Source organism: Heptranchias perlo, unplaced genomic scaffold, assembly GCF_035084215.1.
Source record: "Heptranchias perlo isolate sHepPer1 unplaced genomic scaffold, sHepPer1.hap1 HAP1_SCAFFOLD_209, whole genome shotgun sequence".
Lineage (NCBI taxonomy): Eukaryota > Metazoa > Chordata > Chondrichthyes > Hexanchiformes > Hexanchidae > Heptranchias > Heptranchias perlo.
Window position 1 is genome coordinate 207,839 of NW_027139223.1, and position 25,041 is coordinate 232,879.

The 25,041-nt window shown below is 47.8% G+C and overlaps 1 protein-coding gene across 2 annotated transcripts; it reads right to left on the reverse strand.

Moving 5' to 3' along the window:
- Positions 1 to 1,243: 1,243 nt before the first annotated feature.
- Positions 1,244 to 21,039, reverse strand: LOC137310068 (E3 ubiquitin/ISG15 ligase TRIM25-like). 2 transcript variants are annotated; one of them, XM_067978035.1, is made up of 6 exons: positions 20,391 to 21,039; positions 16,085 to 16,180; positions 15,161 to 15,391; positions 10,940 to 10,962; positions 9,851 to 9,984; positions 1,244 to 2,546 (listed from the first exon to the last, which is right to left on the reverse strand). In XM_067978035.1, exons 1-6 carry the CDS (start codon positions 20,949 to 20,951, stop codon positions 2,017 to 2,019), a joined length of 1,575 nt encoding a protein of 524 aa, XP_067834136.1. In that variant the 5' UTR covers positions 20,952 to 21,039; the 3' UTR covers positions 1,244 to 2,016. The 2 variants fall into 2 exon arrangements, with proteins under 2 accessions (XP_067834136.1, XP_067834135.1); XM_067978034.1 differs by having other exon boundaries at positions 9,776 to 9,984.
- Positions 21,040 to 25,041: the final 4,002 nt, after the last annotated feature.

Below are 25,041 nucleotides of genomic sequence, written 5' to 3' on the forward strand. Positions count from 1 at the left end.
ACAGGTTAGATACAGAGTAAAGCTCCCTCTACACTGTCCCATCAAACACTCCCAGGGCAGGTACAGCACAGGTTAGATACAGAGTAAAGCTCCCTGTACACTGTCCCATCAAACACTCCCAGGGCAGGTACAGGACAGGTTAGATACAGAGTAAAGCTCCCGTACGGTTACCTCTGGAGTCCCCTCCTATTTCTCATCTATAGGCTGCCCCTCGGTGACATCATCCGAAACACATAAGCTCTGGAATTCCCTCCCTGAACCTCTCCGCCTCTCCCCATCTCTCTCCTCCTTTAAGACTCTCCTTAAAACCGACCTCTTTGACCAAGCTTTTGGTCACCTGACCTAATGTCTCTTTCTTTGCCTTGGTGTCAGTTTTGGTTTGATTGCTCCTGTGAAGCACATTGTGATGTTTTACTACGTTAAAGGTGCTTTATAAATACAAGTTTCTGTTGTTCTTGTAACACTGCAGCGAATGGGACAAGGCCCATCTCACAGGAATCTCATTGCAGCTGAAATTTCCTCCTCTGATTTATGTGTCAGTGACAAAGAATGAAAATATATTAAAACAACTCGTAAAAGGCGGAGGGAAGCAGGACATTTATTGTGAGATGTGTTGTGGTGAATTCTTTGATGAATCTCTCCTCACTTGTAATGTATTCGATCGGTTAATTTGAACTTCACAATCTTCTCTTTTCAATTTGGACCTGGGTGTCGAGGGCACAATTTCAAAATTTGCAGATGATACAAAACTTGAAAGTGCAGTAAAAAGTGGCCCACGGGGAGTGTGGAAACCAGGCCCCACGTCCCCCTCCCCGGATCTCCTCCTCTTCCCTTCACCTGCCCTCCCCCTCTCTTCCTCCCTCCCCCCACTCTCCTACCCCTCCCCTTCTTCTCTCTTCTCCCCCCACTCTCCTCTCCCACTCTCCCTCCCCCTCCCACTCTCCCTCCCCCCCCCCACCCTCCCTCCCCCCCCCCACTCTCCTCCCCCCCCCCCCCCACTGGAAAACCACCTGAGGAAGGGGGAAGCCTCCGAAAGCTTGTGGGATTAAAAATAAAATTGTTGGACTATAACTTGATGTTGTAAAATTGTTTACAGATATTAATACAGTCGTGCCTGCCACTATTCTGATTCACTACTGTGATTAATACCACTACAATTCTGCAACTAAAGTGATAAAATTCTACAACTGAAGGAGACAATTAATTGGAACGCTACGAATCACAAGGAAACTCACCAAAAGCAGCTATTTTTAGATTTAGTGACAGATCCTCACAAAGAAAATTACAAAGACCCCGGATCCTTAAAAGCAGCAAAGCACTGAGCTCCTGACATCATCAGAGGGACGGAGCCGGGAGTGACATCATCAGAGGGGCAGACCCGAGAGTGACATCATAAGAGGGGCAGACCCGGGAGTGACATCATCAGAGGGGCAGACCCGGGAGTGACATCATCAGAGGGGCAGACCCGAGAGTGACATAATCAGAGGGGCAGACCCGAGAGTGACATCATCAGAGGGGGCGGAGCCAGGAGTGACATCATCAGAGTGGCACTCCTGGAAGGCATCATTAAAAGGGCAGTCCTGGAAGTGACATCATCAGAGGGGGCAGACCTGGAATTGACATCATCATGGGGGCAGACCTGGAACTGACATCATCATGGGGGCAGACCTGGAACTGACATCATCATGGGGGCAGTCCCGGAAATGACATCATCATAGGGGCAGTCCCGGAAGTGAGATCAACAGAGGGGCAGACCAGGAACTGACATCATCAGAAGGGCAGTCCCGGAAGTGACATCATCAGAAGGGCAGTCCTGGAAGTGACATCATCAGAGGGGTGGTCTGGGACCTGACATCATCAGAAGGGCAGACCTGGAAGTGACATCATTGGCAGGGAGGACCCGGAAATGACATCATCAGAGTGCCAATCCTGGAAGTGACATCATCAGAGGGGCAGACTTGGAAGTGACATCAGTCCCGAACTGGAAGTAATGTCACCAAGTCTCCACAATCAGGATTAATTTAACAGTTTTAGGGATGTTTCTTCCCAACAACAAAATGCCGGAAATACGGGTTCAGTGAATGTGGTTTGAAATGTGTGTAAATGTGTCAGTGAGTCAGTGACCCGGTGAAATGACACAGTCCCGGCCTCGTAGTCCAACTGAACTCGGATCCGGCTCTTAGACGGGATCAGTGGGAGGCGAGTGAACTTTAAATTGTGACCGGCTCCGACAGAAACACCAAACAAACCATAACATAAACACCAGGATTTACTGCTGTTCCCGAGACCAGACTCTCCCCCCTCTCTCTCTGCGCTCCCACACACCATCCCTATTACCCAGTATTTCCCATTAGTCTCCACATCCCAGGAATGGGATCCTGAGGAGAAACTCTGGGAGCAGAGGACTTGGGGCCAGTCTTTAAACCTCTCTGGGTGAGATGGGTAGGGCTGTTCATATTCAGTCCATGTTACTGATCTCAGATCATCCGACAGAACCAAGTTCCAGTTTGCTGTATTTAAATCCAGGCTCATCGCTGACCTTTGCCCTAGGGAGGAGAGAAGAGATTGGTCAGACAGGGTTATTCCACTCCCATCAATGATTAACAGCTGCAGGGTGGGAGTGTCAGTATTTCCCAGACACTGTCAGCCCCATATTACCTCTTAGACTGTGTTCATCCCCTGTTAAATAAATGGCCTTTGATCAGAATCCCTGCTAAATAGCAGTGTGTGGGTCCCAGTGCTGTACACTCAGTGCAAACACTGCAGTGGAGACACACAGTAGCAGTCAGTTTAATCACACAAGCCCCTGGCACTGTGCACACATTCTCCCAGACACAATGGAGGGGATTCACCGGCACACAACACATCCCACAGACTCACAGTTACAGCCCCACAATCTCAGCACTGGCTGTACTGGGAACACACAGCTCACAGGAGTGTGTCCTGGGCTCTCGTCCTCCTGTTACTGTTCCATCCTGAATACAGGAGTGTGCCCTGGGCTCTCTCCCTCCTGTTAGTGTTCCATCCTGAATACAGGAGTGTGCCCTGGGCTCTCTCCCTCCTGTTACTGTCCAATCCTGAATACAGGAGTGTGCCCTGGGCTCTCTCCCTCCTGTTACTGTCCCATCCTGAATACAGGAGTATGCACTGGGCTCTCCCCCTCCTGTTACTGTTCCATCCTGAATACAGGAGTGAGCCCTGGGCTCTCCCCCTCCTGTTACTGTTCCATCCTGAATACAGGAGTGTGTCCTGAGCTCTCTCCCTCCTGTTACTAGTGTAGACGAAAACATAAAATCACAAAGCGATATTCATAGATTAGGTGAATGGGCAAAACTGTGACAAATGGAATTCAATGCAGACAAATGTGAGGTCATCCACTTTGGATCAAAAAAGGATAGAACAGGGTACTTTCTAAATGGTAAAAAGTTAAAAACAGTGGATGTCCAAAGGGACTTAGGGTTTCAGGTGCATGGATCATTGAAGTGTCATGAACAGGTGCAGAAAATAATCAGTAAGGCTAATGGAATGCTGGCCTTTACATCGAGAGGACGAGAGTACAAGGGGGCAGAAGTTATGCTGCAGCTATACAAAACCCTGGTTTGACCACACCTGGAGTACTGTGAGCAGTTCTGGGCACCGCACCTTCGGAAGGACATATTGGCCTTGGAGGGAGTGCAGCGTAGGTTTATTAGAATGATACCTGGACTGCAAGGTTTAAGTTACGAGGAGAGATTACACAAATTGGGGTTGTATTTTCTCGAGTTTCGAAGGTTAAGAGGTGATCTGATCGAAGTTTATAAGATATTAAGGGGAACAGATAGGGTGGATAGAGAGAAACTATTTCTGCTGGTTGGGGATTCAAGGAGTAGGGGGCACAGTCTAAAAATTAGAGCCAGACCTTTCAGGAGTGAGATTAGAAAACATTTCCACACACAAAGGGTGGTAGAAGTTTGGAACTCTCTTCCGCAAACGGCAATTGATACCAGCTCAATTGCTAAATTTAAATCTGAGATAGATAGCTTTTTGGCAACCAAAGGTATTAAGGGATATGGGCCAAAGGCAGGTATATGGAGTTAGATCACAGATCAGCCATAATCTTATCAAATGGCGGAGCAGACACGAAGGGCTGAATGGCCTACTCCTGTTCCTATGTACTATTCCATCCTGCTCACAGTTCTGATTATAGTTTCCACACAGCAGTGAGAATTCAGTTGTGAATTGAGATGAATCTGATGTCCCTTCTGTACATTAAACTGTTGCTCCCTGTTCACTCTGATTTCACCAACACTCCCTCTGGCCCTGGGTCTCAGACTTGGACCAATTCCGAGCTGCGAGGAGGGAACAGGCACAGGAACTCGACCCTCGAATCCCTCGCACTGAACCCTGACTGAAGAAACATCACCGAGAAAGAAAGGGTTAAATAGAAATTATGAACAGTGTGATCCCCTGTGATATAAACACACCTTGGAATATTCCCGCTCTCCCCCTGATCCCTGTCGACTGCTCGATGACGATCCCTGGGACAGGGGCTGCCCCTGTGGACCTGATTCAGCCCCCTCCCCAGAGCACAGATACTGACAGCCCTGTGAGGGACAGTGTCCCTTTAAGAGACACTCTGATTGACAGTGTGTAACCCCGCCCCTACCTGACCCATGGTGGGTGAAGCTTTGGCCCATTCCAGTGAGGAATGTTTAAAGCAGGTGTCACTGGCGACTGAGGATTAATCTCAGGCTCCTGATCCACACACACAGGGACCTGATATTAAAGTTTAGGGATATTCCCAGCTGTCTGAACACAACTAACCCGACCTGCTAACTGGCCATAACTTTCCAAACATCTGTAGATACGGGGGGTGGTGCCAGAGGACTGGAGAATCGCAAATGTTACACCCTCTTTTGAACAAGGGTGTAAGGATAAACCCAGCAACTATAGGCCAGTCAGTTTAACCTCAGTGGTGGGGAAACTTTTAGAACCGATAATCCGGGACAGAATTAACAGTCACTTGGACAAGTGTGGATTGAATAGGGAAAGCCAGCACGGATTTGTCAAAGGCAAATCGTGTTTAACTAACCTGATGGAGCTATTTGATGAGGTAACAGAGAGGGTAGATGAGGGTAATGCAGTTGATGTGGTGTATATGGACTTCCAAAAGGCGTTTGATAAAGTGCCGCATGGTAGGCTTATCATCAAGATTGCGGCCCATGGAATAAAGGGGGCAGTGGCAACATGGATACAGAATTGGCTAAGTGACAGGAAACAGAGAGTCGTGGTGAACGGTTGTTTTTCGGACTGGAGGGAGGTGTGCAGTGGTGTTCCCCAGGGGTTGGTGCTGGGACCACTACTTTTCTTGATCAATCTTCTTCTTTGGCAGTCCCTCAGGGTTGAGGATGACTTGCTTCCACTCCGGGAGGGTGGGTTCTGCGGTGGCTGAATAGTCCAATCCTGGAGCCGCAGACTCTGCCACAGGTGGGGCAGGTAGTGTTTGATAAGGTGGGTGGGTGAGACGCTCTGGATTCTGTGCGCTCTTTTTGCTGGTTACGCTTGGTCTCTGCGTGCTCCACTCGGTGACGCTCGAGGTAATTGGCGCCTTCGTGGATGCTTCTTCTCCAGTTTGGGCGTTTTAAGGCAAGCGATTCCCACGTGTCAGTGGGGATGTTGTATTTTTTTAGGGAGGCTTTGAGAGTGTCCGTCTCGCGTTTCCTCTGCCCTCCCAGTGATCGCCTGCCATTGCGGAGCTCGGAGTAGAGCACTTGTTTAGGGAATCTTGTGTCGGGCATGCGGACAATGTGGCCCCGCCTATTGCAGCTGGTTGAGCGTGACCAGTGCCTCGATACTGGGGATGAACCTTTATAATTCACTGGTTCGGCCACAACTGGAGTACTGTGTCCAGTTCTGGGAACCGCACTTCAAGAAAGATGTGAAGGCCTTACAGAGGGTGCAGAAAAGATTTACGAGAATGGTTCCAGGGATGAGGGACTTTCGTTACGTGGATAGACTGGAGAAGCTGGGGTTGTTCTCCTTGGAACAGAGATGGTTGCGAGGAGATTTGATGGAGGTATTCAAAATCATGAAGGGTCTAGACAGAGTAGATAGAGAGAAACTGTTACCATTGGCAGAAGGGTCAAGAATGAGAGGACATCGATTTAAGGTGATTGGCAAAAGAACCAAAGGTGATACGAGGAAAAACTTTTTTACACAGCGAGTGGTTAGGATCTGGATTGCACTGCCCGAGGGGGTGGTGGAGGCAGATTCAATCATGGCCTTCAAAGGGGAACTGGATAACTACTTGAAAGGAAAAAATCTGCAGTGGTACAGGGAAAGGGCGGGGGAACGGGACTAGCTGGATTGCTTTTGCATAGAGCCGGCGTGAACTCGATGGGCCGAGTGGCCTCCTTCCGTGCTGTAACCTTTCGATGATTCTATACTGGCAGTCCCCTATAGAATCATACAGCACAGAAGGAGGCCATTCAGCCCATCGTGCCTGTGCCGGCTCTTTGAAAGAGCTATCCAATTAGACCCACTTCCCCGCTCTTTCCACATAGCCCTGCAAATTTTTCCTTTTCAAGTATTTATCCAATTCCCTTTTGAAAGTTATTATTGAATCTGCTTCCACCGCCCTTTCAGGCAGCGCATTCCAGATCAGAACAACTCGCTGTAAAAAAAATTCTCCAAATCTCCCCCCTGGTTCTTTTGCCAATTACCTTAAATCTGTGTCCTCTGGTTACCGACCCTCCTGCCATTGGAAACAGTTTCTCCCTTTCTACTCTAGGAAAATCACTCAAAATTTTGAACTCCTCGATTAAATCTGCCCTTAACCTTCTCTACACTCAGGATAAATGAGCAGGTAATGGAGAGCAAGTTGGCTGCAAAACAGAAAAGAGAGTAGGGGTTAAGGGTAGTTACTCAGACTGGCAAAAGGTGGGAAGTGGTGTTCCCCAGGGATCGGTGCTGGGACCACTGTTGTTCACAATTTACATTCATGATTTGTATTTGGGAATTGGAAGTACAATTTCAAAATTTGCGGACGACACCAAATTGGGGGGTGTGGTTAATACAAAGAAAGAATGTGTCAAAATACAAGAGGACATTAATAAACTTACAGAGTCGGCTGTAATTGGCAAATGAATTGCAATATAGATAAGTGTGAGGTGGTGCATTTTGGTAGGAAGAATAAAGAGGCCACAAACTGCTTGTTCAATAAGAGTCTAAATGGGGTAGAGGAGCAAAGGGATCTGGGGGTACAGACACACAAATCACTAAAAGTAGCGACACAGGTTAATCAGGCCATAAAAAGGCAAATCAAACACTGGGGTTCATTTCTAGATGGGTAGAATTGAAAAGCAAAGAAGTTATGTTAAACTTATATAGAATCTTGGTTAGACCACACTTGGAGTATTGTGAACAGTTCTGGTCTCCATATTATAAATAGTATATAGAGGCATTGGAGAGGGTGCAAAAAAAGATTCACAAGGATGATATCAGAACTGAGAGGATAAACTTATCAGGAAAGGCTGAACAGGCTGGGACTCTTTACTCTACAAAAGAGAAGGCTGAGGGGTGACCTGATAGAGGTCTTTAAGATAATGAAAGGGTTTGATAGGGTAGACGTAGAGAAAATGTTTCCACTTGTGGGGGAGTCCAAAACTAGAGGTCATAAGTACAAAATAGTCGCTAATAAATCCAATTGGGAATTCAGGAGAAACCTCTTTACCCAGAGAGTGGTGAGAATGTGGAACTCACTACCACAAGGAGCAGTTCAGGCAAATAGCACAGATGTATTGAAGGGAAAGCTTGATAAACACATGATGGAGAAAGGAATAGAAGGGTATCCTGATATGGTGAGATGAAGTCGGTAGAGGGGAGGCCCGTGTGGAGCATAAATGCCGGCATGGACCAGTTGGGCCGAATGGCCTGTTTCTGTGCTGTAGACTTGATGTAACTCGATGTAAAGAGAACAATCCCAGTTTCTCTAATCTCTCCACATAACTGAGGTCCCTCATCCCTGTACCATTCTAGTACATCTCCTCTGCACCCTCTCCAAGGCCTCGACATCAATAGAATTACATAGAATGTACAGCACAGAAACAGGCCATTCGGCCCAACTGGTCCATGCTGGTGTTAATGCTCCACACGAGCCTCTTCCCTCCGACTTGATTTAACCCTTTCAGTGTATCCTTCTATTCCTTTCCCCCTCATGTCTTTATCTAGCTTCCCCTTAAATGTATCTGTGTCTTCACCTCAACTATTCCATGTGGTAGCGAGTTCCACATTCTCACCACTCTCTCAGTAAAGAAGATTCTCCTGAGTTCCCTATTGGATTTATTAGTCAGGAATCTTACAACACCAGGTTATAGTCCAATAATTTTATTTCAAAATCACAAGCTTCCGTAGATTATCTCCTTCGTCAGGTGAGTAGTGAATGAGAGGTTCTCAAATCGCATATCTTATATTAGGCTGGGACACCACATCATGGATTTATTAGTGACTATCTTATATTTATGACCCTAGTTTTGGTCTCCCCACAAGTGTAAACATCTTCTTTACGTCTACCCCATCAAACCCTTTCATAATCTGAAAGACCTCTATCAGGTAACCCCTCAGCCTTCGCTTCTCGAGAGAAAAGAGCCCCAGCCTGTTCAACCTTTCCTGATATTTATAACCTTTCAGTTCTGGTATCATCCTTGTGAATCTTTTTTGCACATTATCCAGTGCCTCTAGATCCTTTTTATAATATTGAGACCAGAACTGTGCACCGTACTCCAAGTGTGGTCTATCCAAGATATATGGAGACCAGAACAGTGCACAGCATAGAATCATAGAAAAGTTATGGCACAGAAGGAGGCCATTCGGCCCATCATGTCCGCACCGACCGAAAATGAGCCACCCAGCCTAATCCCACTTTCCAGCACTTGGCCCGTAGACTTGTAGTTACGACACTTCAGGTGCACATCCTGGTACTTTTTAAATGAGTTGAGGGTTTCTGCCTCTACCACCCTCTCAGGCAGTGAGTTCCAGACCCCCACCGCCCATTGGGTGAAATTTTTTTCCCTCAGCTCCCGTCTAATCCTTCTACCAATCAGTTTAATCTATGTCCCCTGGTTATTGACCTCTCTGCGAAGGGAAACAGGTCCTTCCTATCCACTCTATCAAGCCTTCTCATAATTTTGTACACCTCAGCCTCCTCTGTTCCAAAGAGAACAACCCCAGCCTGTCCAATCTTTCCTCATAGCTAAAGTTCTCCAGTCCTGGCAACATCCTCGTAAATCTCCTCTGTACCCTCTCCAGTGCAATTACATCCTTCCTGTGATGTGGTGACCAGAATTGTGCACAGTACTCCAAGTGTGGTCTAACCAAGGTATATGGAGACCGGAACTGTGCACAGTGCTCCAAGTGTGGTCTAACCAAGGTATATGGAGACCGGAACTGTGCACAGTACTCCAAGTGTGGTCTAACCAAGGTATATGGTGACCAGAACTGTGCACAGTGCTCCAAGTGTGGTCTAACCAAGGTATATGGAGACCGGAACTGTGCACAGTGCTCCAAGTGAGGTCTAACCAAGGTTTGATACAAGTTTAACATAACTTCCCCACTTCTCCATTCAGATGTCCTCAGTACACACCGCCTTCCTCCTCTTTCAGTCCAATCAGTATATTGATCGTAATCCCCCTGGAAATCTTATTTTAATGATTCAATAACAGTTTCTTCATGTCTCAGACAAGCCCAGCCAACAGCAATCATCTCTAACCTGAGGGCTTTAATCTAAGTGCCTCCTCACCTCTTGAAATTCTTAACCTTGACATCTCTCCTAAAGTGTGGTGCCCAGAATTGGAGAAAAGCTGCACGTTCTTACTTATCATTCCCAATATGTCTGAGTGGTACTTTTCCGATCCATTCAGCCTCTTCTGGATAAGTTCAGATATATTGGACAGGTTCAGGGTGAGCGCTGGAACATCTGGGTCTGTGACTCTCTGAGTCTCAGTCACTCTGTAATGAAAGAGGAGAGAATGTTTTTATCAGTGGGGACATTTCAGATCAGAAACCCAAAGGGGAACGAGTGATCAGTGCAACAACCTGCACCCCTTCTAATGCTCGTACTGACACCCCGCAGCAACCCATCCTGAGAATGGCAGAATCCCGGGATTTGCAGTCTCCCTGCATTCACACTGATCTCCACACGAGCAGTGGGATCCTGGTTTGCTGTCACTTCAGCTCAGTTTGTGATTTTCAAAGCCGTCTGTGTTCAGTCCAGTTTCTCTGTACTGGAGTCCTTATCTTTCTATTATTAATAATTATTATTATCCCGAGGGTCTCCAGTCTGTGCTCCCCCCTCTCTGCAGGAACACACTCACTACGATCATGTGAAGTGAGGAGAGGAGAAGGAACAGCCTCCCAGGGACCTGGGATCGGTGGGATTCCCTCACAGAGTGTCCAGTCACACTGACATTACTGGGACATTTCAGCACACACTCATTTCTCTGTTAGTGGATAGAATGAGCCAATCACAAGACATTTTACTGTCACTCTGACACTGGGACCTGCCCCTCTCCTCATTTCTCCATGGGCTGGTTGATAGAACAAGCCAATCACACAGCACTTACTGACCCAATGGAATAAAGCTGTCACTGACACACATGGAGCCTTTAGGAAGCCTCGGTTAGATACAGGTCACTGCAGGTTTCTCTCGCTCTCAATTCCTGTCTAACAGGTTCCTGAGAAGCTCGACACACCGATGGAACAGCCCATCTCACTCCCATTTCCCACAGGCTGCCTGAGCCAAGAACCCCTCAAACCACAGTTAAACATCACTCAATATTCGCCCCATTTGAAAGCCCCTGATCTGGGGAGGTTTCCAAGCGGTGATTCTACTTTCACTCTTCTCCCAGATACAGGTGAAGGTTCCCTATCAGCAGCAGGTACTGTATGACTGAGAGGAACTTACCTGGAAAGGAGCTGCTTCGAGTTCTGTGAATAAAGAGAGGAGATCAAATCAGTCAATAGAATCATAGAATCATACTGCACAGGAGGAGGCCATTCTGCCCATCGTGCCTGCGCTGGCTCTTTGAAAGAGCTGTCCAATTAGTCCCACTCCCCCTGCTCTTTCCCCATAGTCCTGCAAACTTTTCCCCTTCAAGTATTTATCCAATTCCCTTCTTGAATCTGCTTCCACCGCCCTTTCAGTCAGTGAATTCCAGATCAGAACAACTTGTTCCGTAAAAACAATTCTCCTCATGCTGCCTCTGGTTCTTTTGCCAATTACCTTAAATCTGTGTCCTCTGGTTACTGGCCCCCCTGCCAATGGAAACAGTTTCTCCTTATTTACTCGATCAAAACCCTTCATGATTTGAACACCTCTATTAAATCTCCCTTGACCTTCTCTGCTCTGAGGAGAACAATCCCAGTTTCTCCAGTCTCTCCCCACATAACTGAGGTCCCTCATCCCTGTACCATTCCAGGACATCACCTCTGCACCCTCTCCAAGGCCTCGACATCAATAGAATTACATAGAATGTACAGCACAGAAACAGGCCATTCGGCCCAACTGGTCCATGCTGGTGTTAATGCTCCACACGAGCCTCTTCCCTCCGACTTGATTTAACCCTTTCAGTGTATCCTTCTATTCCTTTCCCCCTCATGTCTAGCTTCCCCTTAAATGTATCTGTGTCTTCACCTCAACTACTCCATGTGGTAGCGAGTTCCACATTCTCACCACTCTCTCAGTAAAGAAGATTCTCCTGAGTTCCCTATTGACATCCTTCCTAAAGTGCGGTGCCCAGAATTGGAGACAATTCTCCAGCTGGGGCCCAACCAGTGTTTTATAAAGGTTTAGCACAACTTCCTCGCTTTTGTAATCCATGCCACTGTTTATAAAGCCAAGGATAAGAACATAAGAAATAGGAGCAGGAGTAGGCCAATCGGCCCCTCGAGCCTGCTCCGCCATTCAATAAGATCATGGTTGATCTGATCCTAACCTCAAATCTAAATTCATGTCCAATTTCCTGCCTGCTCCCCGTAACCCCTAATTCCCTTCACTTCTAGGAAACTGTCTATTTCTGTTTTAAATTTATTTAATGATGTAGCTTCCACAGCTTCCTGGGGCAGCAAATTCCACAGACCTACTACCCTCTGAGTGAAGAAGTTTCTCCTCATCACAGTTTTGAAAGAGCAGCCCCTTATTCTAAGATTATGCCCCCTAGTTCTAGTTTCACCCATCCTTGGGAACATCCTTACCGCATCCACCCGATCAAGCCCCTTCACAATCTTATATGTTTCAATAAGATCGCCTCTCATCCCGTGTGATTTTTTAACATCCTCCTCACCTTGTCCTGCCACCTTCAAAGATTTGTGTACGTACACCCCCAGGTCTCTCTGTTTCTGCACCCTCTTTAAAATTGTACCATTTAGTTTATTTTGCCTCTCCTCATTCTTCCTACCCAAATACATCACTTCACACTTCTCTGTGTTAAATTTAATCTGCCATGTTTCTGCCCATTTCACCAGTCTGTCTCTGTCCTCCTGAAGTCTGTTACTATCCTTCACATCGTTTACTACATTTCCGAGTTTCGTGTCACCTGCAAGCTTTGAAATTATGCCCTGTATACCCAAGTCCAGGTCATTAATATATATCAAAAAGAGCAATGGTCCTAATACTGACCCCTGGGGGACACCACTGTAAACTTCCCTCCAGTCTGAAAAACAACCGTTCACCACTACTCTCTGCTTTCTGTCTCTGAGCATATTTCGTGTCCATGCTGCCACTGTCCCTTTAATCCCATGGGCTTCAATTTTGCAAACAAGTTTTCATCGAAGAATTCAATCAAGTTAGTCCGACACGATTTGCCTTCAATAAATCTGTGTTGTCTGTTGTTTATTATCCCATTTTCTTCCAAGTAACAATTAATTTTGTCTCGGATTATTGTCTCTAGAAATTTGCCCACCATCGACGTTAGGCTGACTGGCCTGTAGTTGCCGGGTTTATCCCTCTCCCCTTTTTTGAACAGAGGTGTAACATTTGCAATCCTCCAGTCCTCTGCCAGAGCCTCCACTATTTCCATCCTTACTTTCCTCAGCAACCGAGGATGCATCCCACCCGGACCGGGTGACTTTTCTACTTTGAGCGCTGCCAACCCTTTTAGTACTTCCTCTTTATCTATTTTAATCCTCTCCAGTTTCTCTCCCCCTCCTCCTTTACTGGAAGATTGGCAGCATCCTCTTCAGTGAAGACCGATGCAAAGTATTCATTTAGTACCTCAGCCATTCCCTCTGCCTCCACAAGAAGGTTTCCTTTTTGTTCTTAGTCAGCCCCACCTTTCCTTCAACTACCCTTCTACAATTTGTAAGTTTCTAAAAGACTTTATGTTACCCGCTAATCTTTCCTCATACATTATCTTTGCCCCTTTCATTTCCTTTTCCAGTTCTCCTCTGCACTCTCTGTATTCTGTTTGATTCTCTACTGTGATTACTGTCTATTATGAACCAAACATTTATTATAAGCTTCCTTTTCCTGCTCATTTTAATCTCTATTTCTTTAATCATCCAGGGAGCTCCAGCTTTGGATGCCCTTCCTTTCCCCCTCACAGGAATGTCTCTAGTCTGTACCCAAACTATCTCCTCTTTGAAGGCCTCCCATTGCTCATTTACTGCTTTACCTGACAATCTTTGATTCCAACCCACCTGGGCCAGATCCCTTTTCAACTCACTGAAATTAGCCCTCCTCCAGTTGAGTATTTTTACATTTGGTTGTTTCTTGTCCTTTTCCATTACTTTCTAAACCTAATGATATTGTGATCACTGTTTCCCAAATGCTCCCCCACTGAAACATGCTCCACTTGTCCCACTTCATTCCCCAGAACTAGATCCAGCACTGCTTCCTTCCTCGTTGGGCTGGAAACATATTGAAGAAAGTTCTCCTGAACACATTTGGGGAATTCCTCCCCCTCTTTGCCCTTTACTCTGTTTTTTCCCCAGTCTATATTCGGATAATTGAACTCCCCCATTATCACTATTCGATTGTTGACACAACAAACAAATCAACACCCAATGAAACCAAACCGTGAATTTGGGATTGAGAGTAAAGAGTTCAGTGTATAACAGTAGGTGGGGCCAGTCACAGGAATGGGGAATAATCCAACATTTCACTGCACTCCATCCTGGGGCAGCACCAACACTCCTGGGGCAGGGCTGAGGGGGCAGCACCAACACTCCTGGGGCAGGGCTGAGGGGGGAGCACCAACACTCCCGGGGCAGGGCTGAGGGGGCAGCACCAACACTCCCGGGGCAGGGCTGAGGGGGCAGCACCAACACTCCCGGGGCAGGGCTGAGGGGGCAGCACCAACACTCCCGGGGCAGGGCTGAGGGGGCAGCACCAACACTCCCGGGGCAGGGCTGAGGGGGCAGCACCAACACTCCCGGGGCAGGGCTGAGGGGGCAGCACCAACACTCCCGGGGCAGGGCTGAGGGGGCAGCACCAACACTCCCGGGGCAGGGCTGAGGGGGCAGCACCAACACTCCCGGGGCAGGGCTGAGGGGGCAGCACCAACACTCCCGGGGCAGGGCTGAGGGGGCAGCACCAACACTCCCGGGGCAGGGCTGAGGGGGCAGCACCAACACTCCCGGGGCAGGGCTGAGGGGGCAGCACCAACACTCCCGGGGCAGGGCTGAGGGGGCAGCACCAACACTCCCGGGGCAGGGCTGAGGGGGCAGCACCAACACTCCCGGGGCAGGGCTGAGGGGGCAGCACCAACACTCCCGGGGCAGGGCTGAGGGGGCAGCACCAACACTCCCGGGGCAGGGCTGAGGGGGCAGCACCAACACTCCCGGGGCAGGGCTGAGGGGGCAGCACCAACACTCCCGGGGCAGGGCTGAGGGGGCAGCACCAACACTCCCGGGGCAGGGCTGAGGGGGCAGCACCAACACTCCCGGGGCAGGGCTGAGGGGGCAGCACCAACACTCCCGGGGCAGGGCTGAGGGGGCAGCACCAACACTCCCGGGGCAGGGCTGAGGGGGCAGCACCAACACTCCCGGGGCAGGGCTGAGGGGGCAGCACCAACACTCCCGGGGCAGGGCTGAGGGGGCAGCACCAACACTCCCGGGGCAGGGCTGAGGGGGCAGCACCAACACTCCCCATTCCCCAGACATGACCCTGTTTATATTGAAGATGTACCTGAATAAAGGAGAGAGGGTCCCTCTGTTCCAGACTCTGGTATTCTCCATCTATTAATGTCATCTGTTCCATCCTCTTGTTTAATGCTTCAGAACAGCTTCTAATCTGTGAGAGAGCTCGGAGCCCCTCCTCATCGATCAGTTTCAGTGCGTATTCTTCATCTTCTTCCAGCTGTCTCCTCCAGTCAGAGTAGCTCTTCGATAGCTTTCCTTTCAGCTCATTGTTTCGTGTCTGAAACCCAAACCAACTCTCATTACAAACGGCCCTTCCACACAGCTCTTACCCTGAGCACACGGCACTTTCCAGGGACGGGACAGTTTGTTTCAATCACTACTCGATCACCCGTTAAAGATAGACAAGCAGTGGGTGGTGTCTACTGGGAGAGAAAACGGAGTTTAACGAGTGTTGCCTTGAGCCTTGAGTTTAAAAGAAAGAGCACTGTATTTAGACTGTGTATGGCACTGCCACCTGGTCCATCCACACCTGGAGTGATGGGTCCAGTTTTGGTGCCCACACCTGGTGAAGGAGATCAAGACTCTGGAGAGGACGGTGGCCAGAATGACACGTAGTCTGATGGATTTAATTCTGAGGATCGGCTCCAAGAGGGAGGGTCATTTAGAGAAAGGCAGGCCGAGAGGGACATGATTGAGGTTTTTAAAATGATGGAGGGGTTATTGGACTCACTGGTTGGGTGAGGTATTGAGATGGATCGGGATGGTAGGACCAGAGGGTCTGTGTATAAAATCCATAGGCACAGAGTTAGGTTAGACACCAGAGTCCTCGATCTCTGGAACAGACTCCCTGAACATGTGGGGGGTTTGGAGTCACTCCCACCCTTTAAAAGGGAGCTGGGGAGGAATTTCCCAGAGTTTGTCCTGAATTGGCTGCAGATTCCAGAGTAATTCCAGTCGCACTTTTCCCTACCTTTATTTCAGCTTCTGATCTCTCCAAGTCTTGCTGTTTGCTGGAACAATTCTGCTGGACTCCCCGAAGCCTCTCGATTTCTCTCTCCAATTCTTCCTGTAAAGGCAATTGGAAAGTTTTCAAAAAGGTTTCAAACTGAAATTTAAATGGGAAATGATTCCGTTCCAGGAGTGACCCCACTGGGTGTGGATAGAAAGTGGTTTGGGGGATTCTCAGTGTCTGGGCCCTGAGCAGAAATATTCCCTTCTGTGGCTCTCAGTAAAGAGGCGCTCCCCGCCCTGTATAAACTGAGTGACCACACACACCGGCTTCTTTTCACACTGACACACCGTGTGCTGCATTTTCACACGGACTCAGCTCCTCCATTTCCAGGAATCAGCCGAGGGGAAAGGGAGACAGACTCAGTCACACCAGCATTTCTCAAACACCAATTCCCTCTTGTTGTGAGAAACAGTTTCTCCCCCCAGCCCCTGAGTCACTCCCCGTGGGTGTCCCTCACTCCCCCCACCGGTGATGGTCCTCTCCCTGATGGTCAGATGTCAGAATACCCCAGTGTTACACAGGGCTCCAACATGCTCTGCTCTACAGCCCTATGCCATGGAGTGCCAGTTCTCACAGGTGCCCACACTGTGAATTACTGAGCTCCACAGTGCCCTCACCAGGAGGGGCTGAGTGTGGGTGAGGGGCAGTCACCCTGGGTCACTCGCACACCCCTCCCAGTGCCCACCCTGTTCTCTCAGACAGACTGTAAGAGAAAGGGGAGGGAGCAAATCTGACTGACAAAAAATAAATAGCAGTAAACATAGAAACTTAGAAAATAGGAGCAAGAGTAGGCCCTTCGGCCATTCAAAATGATCATGGCTGATCGTCTAACTCAGTACCCTGTTCCCACTTTTCCCCCATATCCCTTGATCCCTTTAGCATTAAGAAATATTTCTATCTCCTTCTTGAATACATCGAATGACTTGGCCTCCACTGCCTTCTGTGGTAGAGAATTCCACAGGTTCACCACTCTCTGAGTGAAGAAATTTCTCCTCATCTCGGTTCTAAATGGCATACCCCGTATCCCGAGACTGTGACCCCTGGTTCAGGACTCCGCAGCCATTGGGAACATCCTCCCTGCATCTTGTCTGTCTCGTCCTGTTAGAAGTTTATGTTTCGATGAGATCACCTCTCATTCTTCTAAACTCGTGAATATAGGCCGAGTCGACCCAAACTCTCCTCATACGTCAGTCCTGCCATCCCAGGAATCAGTCTGGTAAATCTTCGTTGCACTCCCACTGTGGCAAGGATATCCTTCCTCAGATAAGGAGACCAAAACTGCACACAATACTCCAGGTGTGGTCTCACCAAGGCCCTGTATAACTGCAGTAAGACATCCCTGCTCCTGTACTCAAATCCTCTTGCAATGAAGGCCAACATACCATTCGCCTTCCTAACTGCTTGCTGCACCTGAATGCTCGCTTTCAGCGACTGGTGTACAAGGACACCCAGGTCTTGTTGCACCTCCACTTTTCCCAATCGATCACCATTCAAATAATAATCTGCCTTTCTGTTTTTACAACCAAAGTGGATAACCTCACATTTATCCATGTTATACTGCATCTGCCATGTTCTTGCCCACTCACCCAACTTGTCTAAATCACATTGGAGCCTCTTTGCATCCTCCTCACAGCTCACATTCCACCCCAGCTTTGTGTCGTCTGCAAACTTGCATTTCGTTCCCTCATCCAAATCATTGATATATATTGTGAATAGCTGGGGTCCAAGCACTGAACCCTGTGGTACCCCACTAGTCACTGCCTGCCACCTGGAAAAAGACCCGTTTGTTCCTACTCTCTGTTTCCTGTCTGTCAACCAATTCTCAATCCATGCCAGTTTATTCCCCCCAATCCCATGTGCTTTAATTTTGCACACTAACCTCTTGTGTGGGACCTCATCAAAAGCCTTCTGAAAATCCAAATACACCACATCCACTGGTTCTCCCCTATCTATTCTACTAGTTACATCCTCAAAAAACTCCAGTAGATTTGTTAAGCATGATTTCCCTTTCATAACCCATGCTGACTTTGTCCAATCCCGTTAATGCCCTCCAAGTGTTCTGTTGTCACATCTTTTATAATAGACTAGCATTTTCCCCACTACTGATGTTAGGCTAACTGGTCTGTAGTTCCCTGTTTTTTCTCTCCCTCCTTTTTTAAAATAGTGGGGTTACATTTGCCACCTTCCAATCTGTAGGAACTGTTCCAGAGTCTATAGAATTTTGGAAGATGATCACCAATGCATCCACTATTTCCAGGGCCACTTCCTTTAGTACTCTGGGGTGTAGATTATCAGGCCCTGGGGATTTGTCAGCCTTTAGCCCCATTAATTTCCCGAGCACTATTTTTTTTACTGATACTATTTTCCTTCAGTTCCTCCCTCTCACTCGACCCTTGGTTCCCTAACATTTCTGGCAGGTTATTTGTGTCCTTCTTTGTGAAGACAGAACCAAAGTATGTGTTTAATTGTTCTGCCATTTCTTTGTTCCCCATTATAATTTCCCCCATTTCTGAGTGTAAGGGACCGACATTTGTCTTCACCAATCTTTTTCTCTTGACATATTTATAGAAGCTTTTACAGTCAGTTTTTATGTTCCCTGCTAGTTTATTCTCATACTCGATTTTTCTCCTGCACACGGACTGCAGCGGTTCAAGAAGGCGGCTCACCTCCCCCTTCTCAAGGGCAATTAGGGGTGGGCAATAAATGCCGGCCTCGCCAGCGACGCCCACATCCCTTGAACGAATAAAAAAAAAAATCAATCTCTTTGTCCTCCTTTGCTCAATTCTGAACTGTTACCAATCCTTAGGCTTGCCACTTTTTCTGGCAATTTTATATGCCTCCTCTTTGGATCTAATACTATCCTAATTTCTTTTGTAAGCCATGGTTGAGCCACCTTTCTTGTGTTTTTTTTTTGCGCCAGACAGGAATGAATAATTGTAATTCCTGCACATGTTCTTTAAATATTCGCCATTGTCTATCCACAGTCATCCCTTTTAGTAAAGTTCCCCAATCTATCATAGCCAACTCGTACCTCATATTTTCGTAATTTCCTTTATTTAGATTCAGGACCCTAGTTTCGGATTCAACTACTTCACTCTCCATCTTAATGAGGAATTCTATCATGTTATGGTCGCTCTTCCCTAAGGGACCCCGCACAACAAGATTGTTAATTAATCCTTTCGCATTGCACAATACCCAGTCTAGGATCACCTGTTCTCTAGTTGGTTCCTCAATGTATTGGTCTAGAAAATCATCACCTGCACACTCCAGGAATTCCTCCCCCACAGTATTATTGCTCATTTGGTTTGACCAATCTATATGTAAATTAAAGTCACCCATGATTATAGTTGTACTCTTCTTGCATGCATCTCTAACTTCCTGTTTAATGCCCTCCCCTACATCTTCACTATTGTTTGGGGGCCTATAGACAACCCCCACCAACGTTTTCTGCCCCTTGGTGTTTCTTAGCTCCACCCGTACAGATTCGACATCGTGATTTTCCGAGCTAATATCCTTCCTCACTATTGCATTGATTTCCTCCTTTACTAGCAATGCTACCCAACCTCCTTTCCCTTTTTGCCTGTCCTTCCTAAATATTGAATACCCCTGGATGTTCAGTTCCCATCCTTGGTCACCCTGCAGCCATGTCTCTGTAATCGCAACTATATCAGAACCGTTAATATCTATCTGCGCTGTTAATTCATCTACCTTATTGCGAATGCTCCATGCATTTGGACACAATGCCTTTAGACTTGTCTTTTTAAGATTGCTAGTCATCTTAGTTTTATTTTGCACTATGGCCCTATTTGTTTCTCGCCCTTGTTTACTCTGCCTTCCACAATTGCTTCTTCCCTTTCTGTCTTTTGTTTCTATGCTTGTTTCCCCCTCCTCTGTCTCCCTGCTCAGGTTCCCATCCCCCTGCCATTTTAGTTTAAACCTTCCTCAACAGCACTAGCAAACACCCCCACGAGGACATCAGTCCCAATCCTGCTCGGGTGTAACTCGTCCCGCTTGTACAGGTCCCACCGTCCCCAGAACCGGTCCCATTGTCCCAGGAATCTAAATCCCTCCCTCCGACACCATCCCTGTAGCCACGCATTCATCTGGTCCATTCTCCTGTTCCTATACTCACGAGCACAGACCCAGGGCAGCATGAAAACTCTGGGCTAAATCAGCACTGTCTGCAATCAGTTCTAATTAACATTCATCATTAATAGGAAAACTCTCCCTCACTGTATTTAATATCAGGAATTGTGTCACTCACCTTAATTGCAGCTTGTGCCTGATCGAGGCTCAGCAGTGTGTGGGATTTATGTTTCCCTGTTATTATACAGGAAACACACACACTCTCTGCATCATCTTTACAGTAGTTTTCAAAGACCTTCTTATGGTCAAGGCACTGTCTCTCTGTAAGGTCAGCCGTAGGCTCGATTAGGGTGTGATCTTTCAAGGCCTCTTTCATTAAATGTGGTTTTAAATGAAGGGAGCAAAAGGAAGTTTCACATTTCAGACACGTCTTCACAGCCGGGGTTGGATTTTCTTCACAATACTCACACATGACACAGGCTGAATCAGCAGGAGGCTGTGAGCGATTGTATTTCTCCACGATATTACACAGCGTGAAGTTTCTCTCCAGACTGGGCCTGGGGTTGAATTTCCGGCGACACTGAGGGCACTCAAACCCTTCTGGGCCTGCTGTCTGGGCCCAAACTCCCTCAATACATTTCAAACAGAAACTGTGCACACAGGGTAATATCACCGGGTCCTGGTACACCTGGAGACACACAGCACAGGTTAATTCATCCTCGAAAGCTCCGGGCTCCATTCCTGCAGCACCTGAAAGAGTTTTCACACAGCACAGAGAGAGAGAGAGAGAGAGGAACCAGAGCAGGAAGTGAAATTCTCATAAACACTCAGTGCAGGAAGTGGTTTCATGACTCACTTTGGTTGAAGATTAACCCTTTCAGGCCTGCAGTAGCTGCTCAGAAACCAAATTCAGAAAAAGATTGCAATTTTACAATCTGGAGCCAGAATACAGCAAGCTGGGCTCAGTAAACACAAACCGAAAACTAATCAGCTCAGACCAGACCCTAAACGGTTTAACAAATTATTTAAAACTGATGTAATAAAATATAAAATTACAAAGGGATATTTATAGATTAGGTGAATGGGCAAAACTGTGGCAAATGGAATTCAATGTTGACAAATGTGAGGTCATCCACTTTGGATCAAATCAGAACAGGGTACTTTCTAAATGGTAAAAAGTTAAAAACAGTGGATGTCCAAAGGGACTTAGGGGTTCAGGTACATTGATCATTGAAGTGTCATGAACAGGTGCAGAAAATAATCAAGGCGGCAAATGGAATGCTGGCCTTTATATCTAGAGGACGAGAGTACAAGGGGGCAGAAGTTATGCTGCAGCTATACAAAACCCTGGTTAGACCGCACCTGGAGGACTGTGAGCAGTTCTGGGCACCGCACCTTCGGAAGGACATATTGTCCTTGGAGGGAGTGCAGCGTAGGTTTACTAGAATGGTACCCGGACTTCAAGGGTTAAGTTACGAGGAGAGATTACACAAATTGGGGTTGTATTCTCTAGAGTTTCGAAGGTTAAGGGGTGATCTGATCGAAGTTTATAAGATATTAAGGGGAACAGATAGGGTGGATGGAAAGAAACTATTTCCACTGGTTGGGGATTCAAGGAGTAGGGGGCACAGTCTAAAAATTAGAGCCAGACCTTTCAGGAGTGAGATTAGAAAACATTTCTACACACAAAGGGTGGTAGAAGTTTGGAACTCTCCTCCGCAAACGGCAATTGATATTAGCTCAATTGCCAAATTTAAATCTGAGATAGATAGCTTTTTGGCAACCAAAGGTATTAAGGGATATGGGCCAAAGGCAGGTATATGGAGTTAGATCACAGATCAGCCATGATCTTGTCAAATGGCGGAGCAGGCTCGAGGGACTGAATGGCCTACTCCTGTTCCTATGTTCCTATAAAGAGGAACAATAACCTTTACAAATCCCGCAGAGAGGAAAGGGAAGGAGCTCTCTGGGAGGAATAGAAAAATATACAGAAAAAGTTAAAAGGTTCATCAGTGGTTAAAGAGAGATGAGAAAAAGCAAAGCAGCAGAGGCTACAAGTCTTAGTAAACTCGACAGGAAACATGTCCGACCAACACAGAGCTGCAAACCAACAAAGACAAAAGAATGTTCGACAACAAATCAAAAACAGGAGAATACAGTCAGAGGAAGTCATGGTCAAACTGTCCAGGGCTCTGGTCAGACCCACTCCAGTACTGTGTCCAGTTCTGGTCAGACCCACTCCAGTACTGTGTCCAGTTCTGGTCAGACCCACTCCAGTACTGTGTCCAGTTCTGGTCAGACCCACCCCGAGTACTGTGTCCAGTTCTGGTCAGACCTACTCGAGTACTGTGTCCAGTTCTGGTCAGACCCACTCCAGTACTGTGTCCAGTTCTGGTCAGACCCACTCCAGTACTGTGTCCAGTTCTGGTCAGACCCACTCCAGTACTGTGTCCAGTTCTGGTCAGACCCACTCCAGTACTGTGTCCAGTTCTGGTCAGACCCACCCCGAGTACTGTGTCCAGTTCTGGTCAGATGAACAGAGGAACAGGAGGAGGCCGTTCGGCCCCTCCAGCCTGTTCCACCATTCAATAAATGTAAGGTATCTTACAACACCAGGTTATAGTCCAACTGTTTTATTTGAAAATCACAAGCTTTCGGAGGCTTTCTCCTTTCTCCTTCTCACCTGACGAAGGAGAAAGCCTCCGAAAGCTTGTGATTTTCAAATAAAACAGTTGGACTATAACCTGGTGTTGTAAGATTCCTTACATTTGTCAACCCCAGTCCATCACCGGCATCTCCACATCATCACCATTCAATTCGATCATGGCTGATCTATATCTCAACACCATCTACCCGCCTTGATTCCGTAACCCTTAATATCCTTACCCAACAAAAATCTATTGATCTCAGTTTTAATTCACCCCCAGCCTCAACAGCCTTTTGGGGGAGAAAGTTCCAGATTTCCACTCCCCTTTGTGTGAAGAAATGCTTCCTGACATCACCCCTGAACGGCCGAGCTCTAATTTTAAGATTATTCCCCCTTGTTCTGGACTCTCCCACCAGAGGAAATAGTTTCTCTCCATCTACCCTGTCAAATCCTTTAAACATTTTAAACACCACTTAATCTTCTCAACTCATGGGAATCCAAGCCGAGTCGATGCAACCTGTCCTCACAATTTAACCCTTTTAGCCCCGGTATCATTCTGGTGAATCTGTGCTGCACCCTCTCCAGGGCCAATATATCCTTCCTGAGGTGCGGTGCCCAGAACTGAACCCAGTCTCCAGATGTGGTCTGACCAGAGCTCTGTACAGCTGGAACATCACTTCCTCCCCTTTGTATTCCAGCCCCCGAGATAAAGGCCAACATCCCATTCATCTTTTTAATTATTTTTTGTACCTGTCCACTGGCGTTTAGTGATTTCTGTACTTGGGCCCCTAAATCTCTCTGCTCCTCCACAGTTCCCGGCTTCTCACCATTTAGAAAATACTCTGATCGATCTTTCTTCGGTCCAAAGTGAATGACCTCACACTTCCCCACATTGAACTCCATCTGCCCCAGTTTTGCCCACTCACTGAATCGACCAATGTCCCTTTGCAACTTTCTGCTCCCATCTACACTGTTTACTGTGTCACCTAACTTAGTGTCGTCAGCAAACTGAGATACACGGCTCTCTATTCCTTCATCCAAGTCACTGATAAATATAAATTTAACCCTGACTGATTCTTTGTCCTGCCCCAGTTTAATGAGACCGAGACCATGTGGAGCCCACGGTCAACACATCAGACCAGTTACACTTTACCCACTAAACCATGGGCAGGGGGGCTTCAATAACTGATTGCTCGGTCTCTGAAAGGAACCAGGAATGCTCACTAATATTTCACCGTCAATTCCTTTAGTGTGAGTGTGTGTACACTGTTTCTCCGTTTTTAGATTAAAGACATTTCGACAAAATGGCATCTGTACTTTGAATAAAACAAATTGCTGGCAATAAACAGCAGAACTGACTCAGGATCCCACCCAAAACGTTGCCCCTCAGATGCTGCCTGACCGGTGCAGAGCTCAGTTGGTAACATGTTCTATTCTGGGACTAGAGAGTTGTGTGACTTGCTGGGGCTCGGGAGTTTGAGCTCATGATCCAAGCTGCCACTCCAGGGCAGTGCGGAGGGAGTGCTGCTTTGTCTGGATTCCCGGGCCTTCTCCTTCACACCTCGTGAGAGGAGGTGAGAAGGCCCCAAACAGCAGGTGAGTGCCTTTATCGCACGGCTTGTGGGCCCGGAGGAGCAGGAGTGCTTCCCCCAGGCCCAACAAGCTTCCCTGGGGCAACCCCACCGCCCCTCGATCTCCGACCCCCCCTACACACAATCTCCAACCTGCCCCGACAATCTCCGATGCCCCCCCACGATCTCCGACCCCCCACCACGATCTCCGACAACCCCCCACGATCTCCGACCGCCCCCCACGATCTCCGACCGCCCCCCACGATCTGCAACCCCACCACGATCTCCGACGCCCCCATGATCTCTGACTGCCCCCACGATCTCTGACACCCCCACAATCTTCGACCCCACCATTATCTCCGACCCCCATACAATCTCCGACCCCCCCACAATCTCCGACCCCCCCTGAATTCCGACCCTAAGTACGATCTCCGAACCCCCGCCCCCCCCCCCGACGATGACAGCCGAACCCCCAGATGACTCCGGAACCCCAATGACCCTCCCACCGATGGCTGCCAACGTCCCCCACCCCCACCCGGTGACCCCCAACCCCGCCCCCCTGCCCCCCGTCTAACACTTACCTGCTCACATCATCTCTCTGCTCACATCAT

Bases quoted from the DNA above. Each gene is read 5' to 3' on its own strand.
- LOC137310068 (XM_067978034.1), bottom strand. From the start codon at position 20,951: ATGGAGCCCGGAGCTTTCGAGGATGAATTAACCTGTGCTGTGTGTCTC. The intron at 9,985-10,939 runs GTAAGTTCCTCT...CTTTCATTACAG, and splicing joins TCGAAGCAGCTCCTTTCCAG to AGTGACTGAGACTCAGAGAG. The intron at 2,547-9,775 runs GTGAGGAGGCAC...TCTCCTCCCTAG, and splicing joins AAGGTTAAGAATTTCAAGAG to GGCAAAGGTCAGCGATGAGC.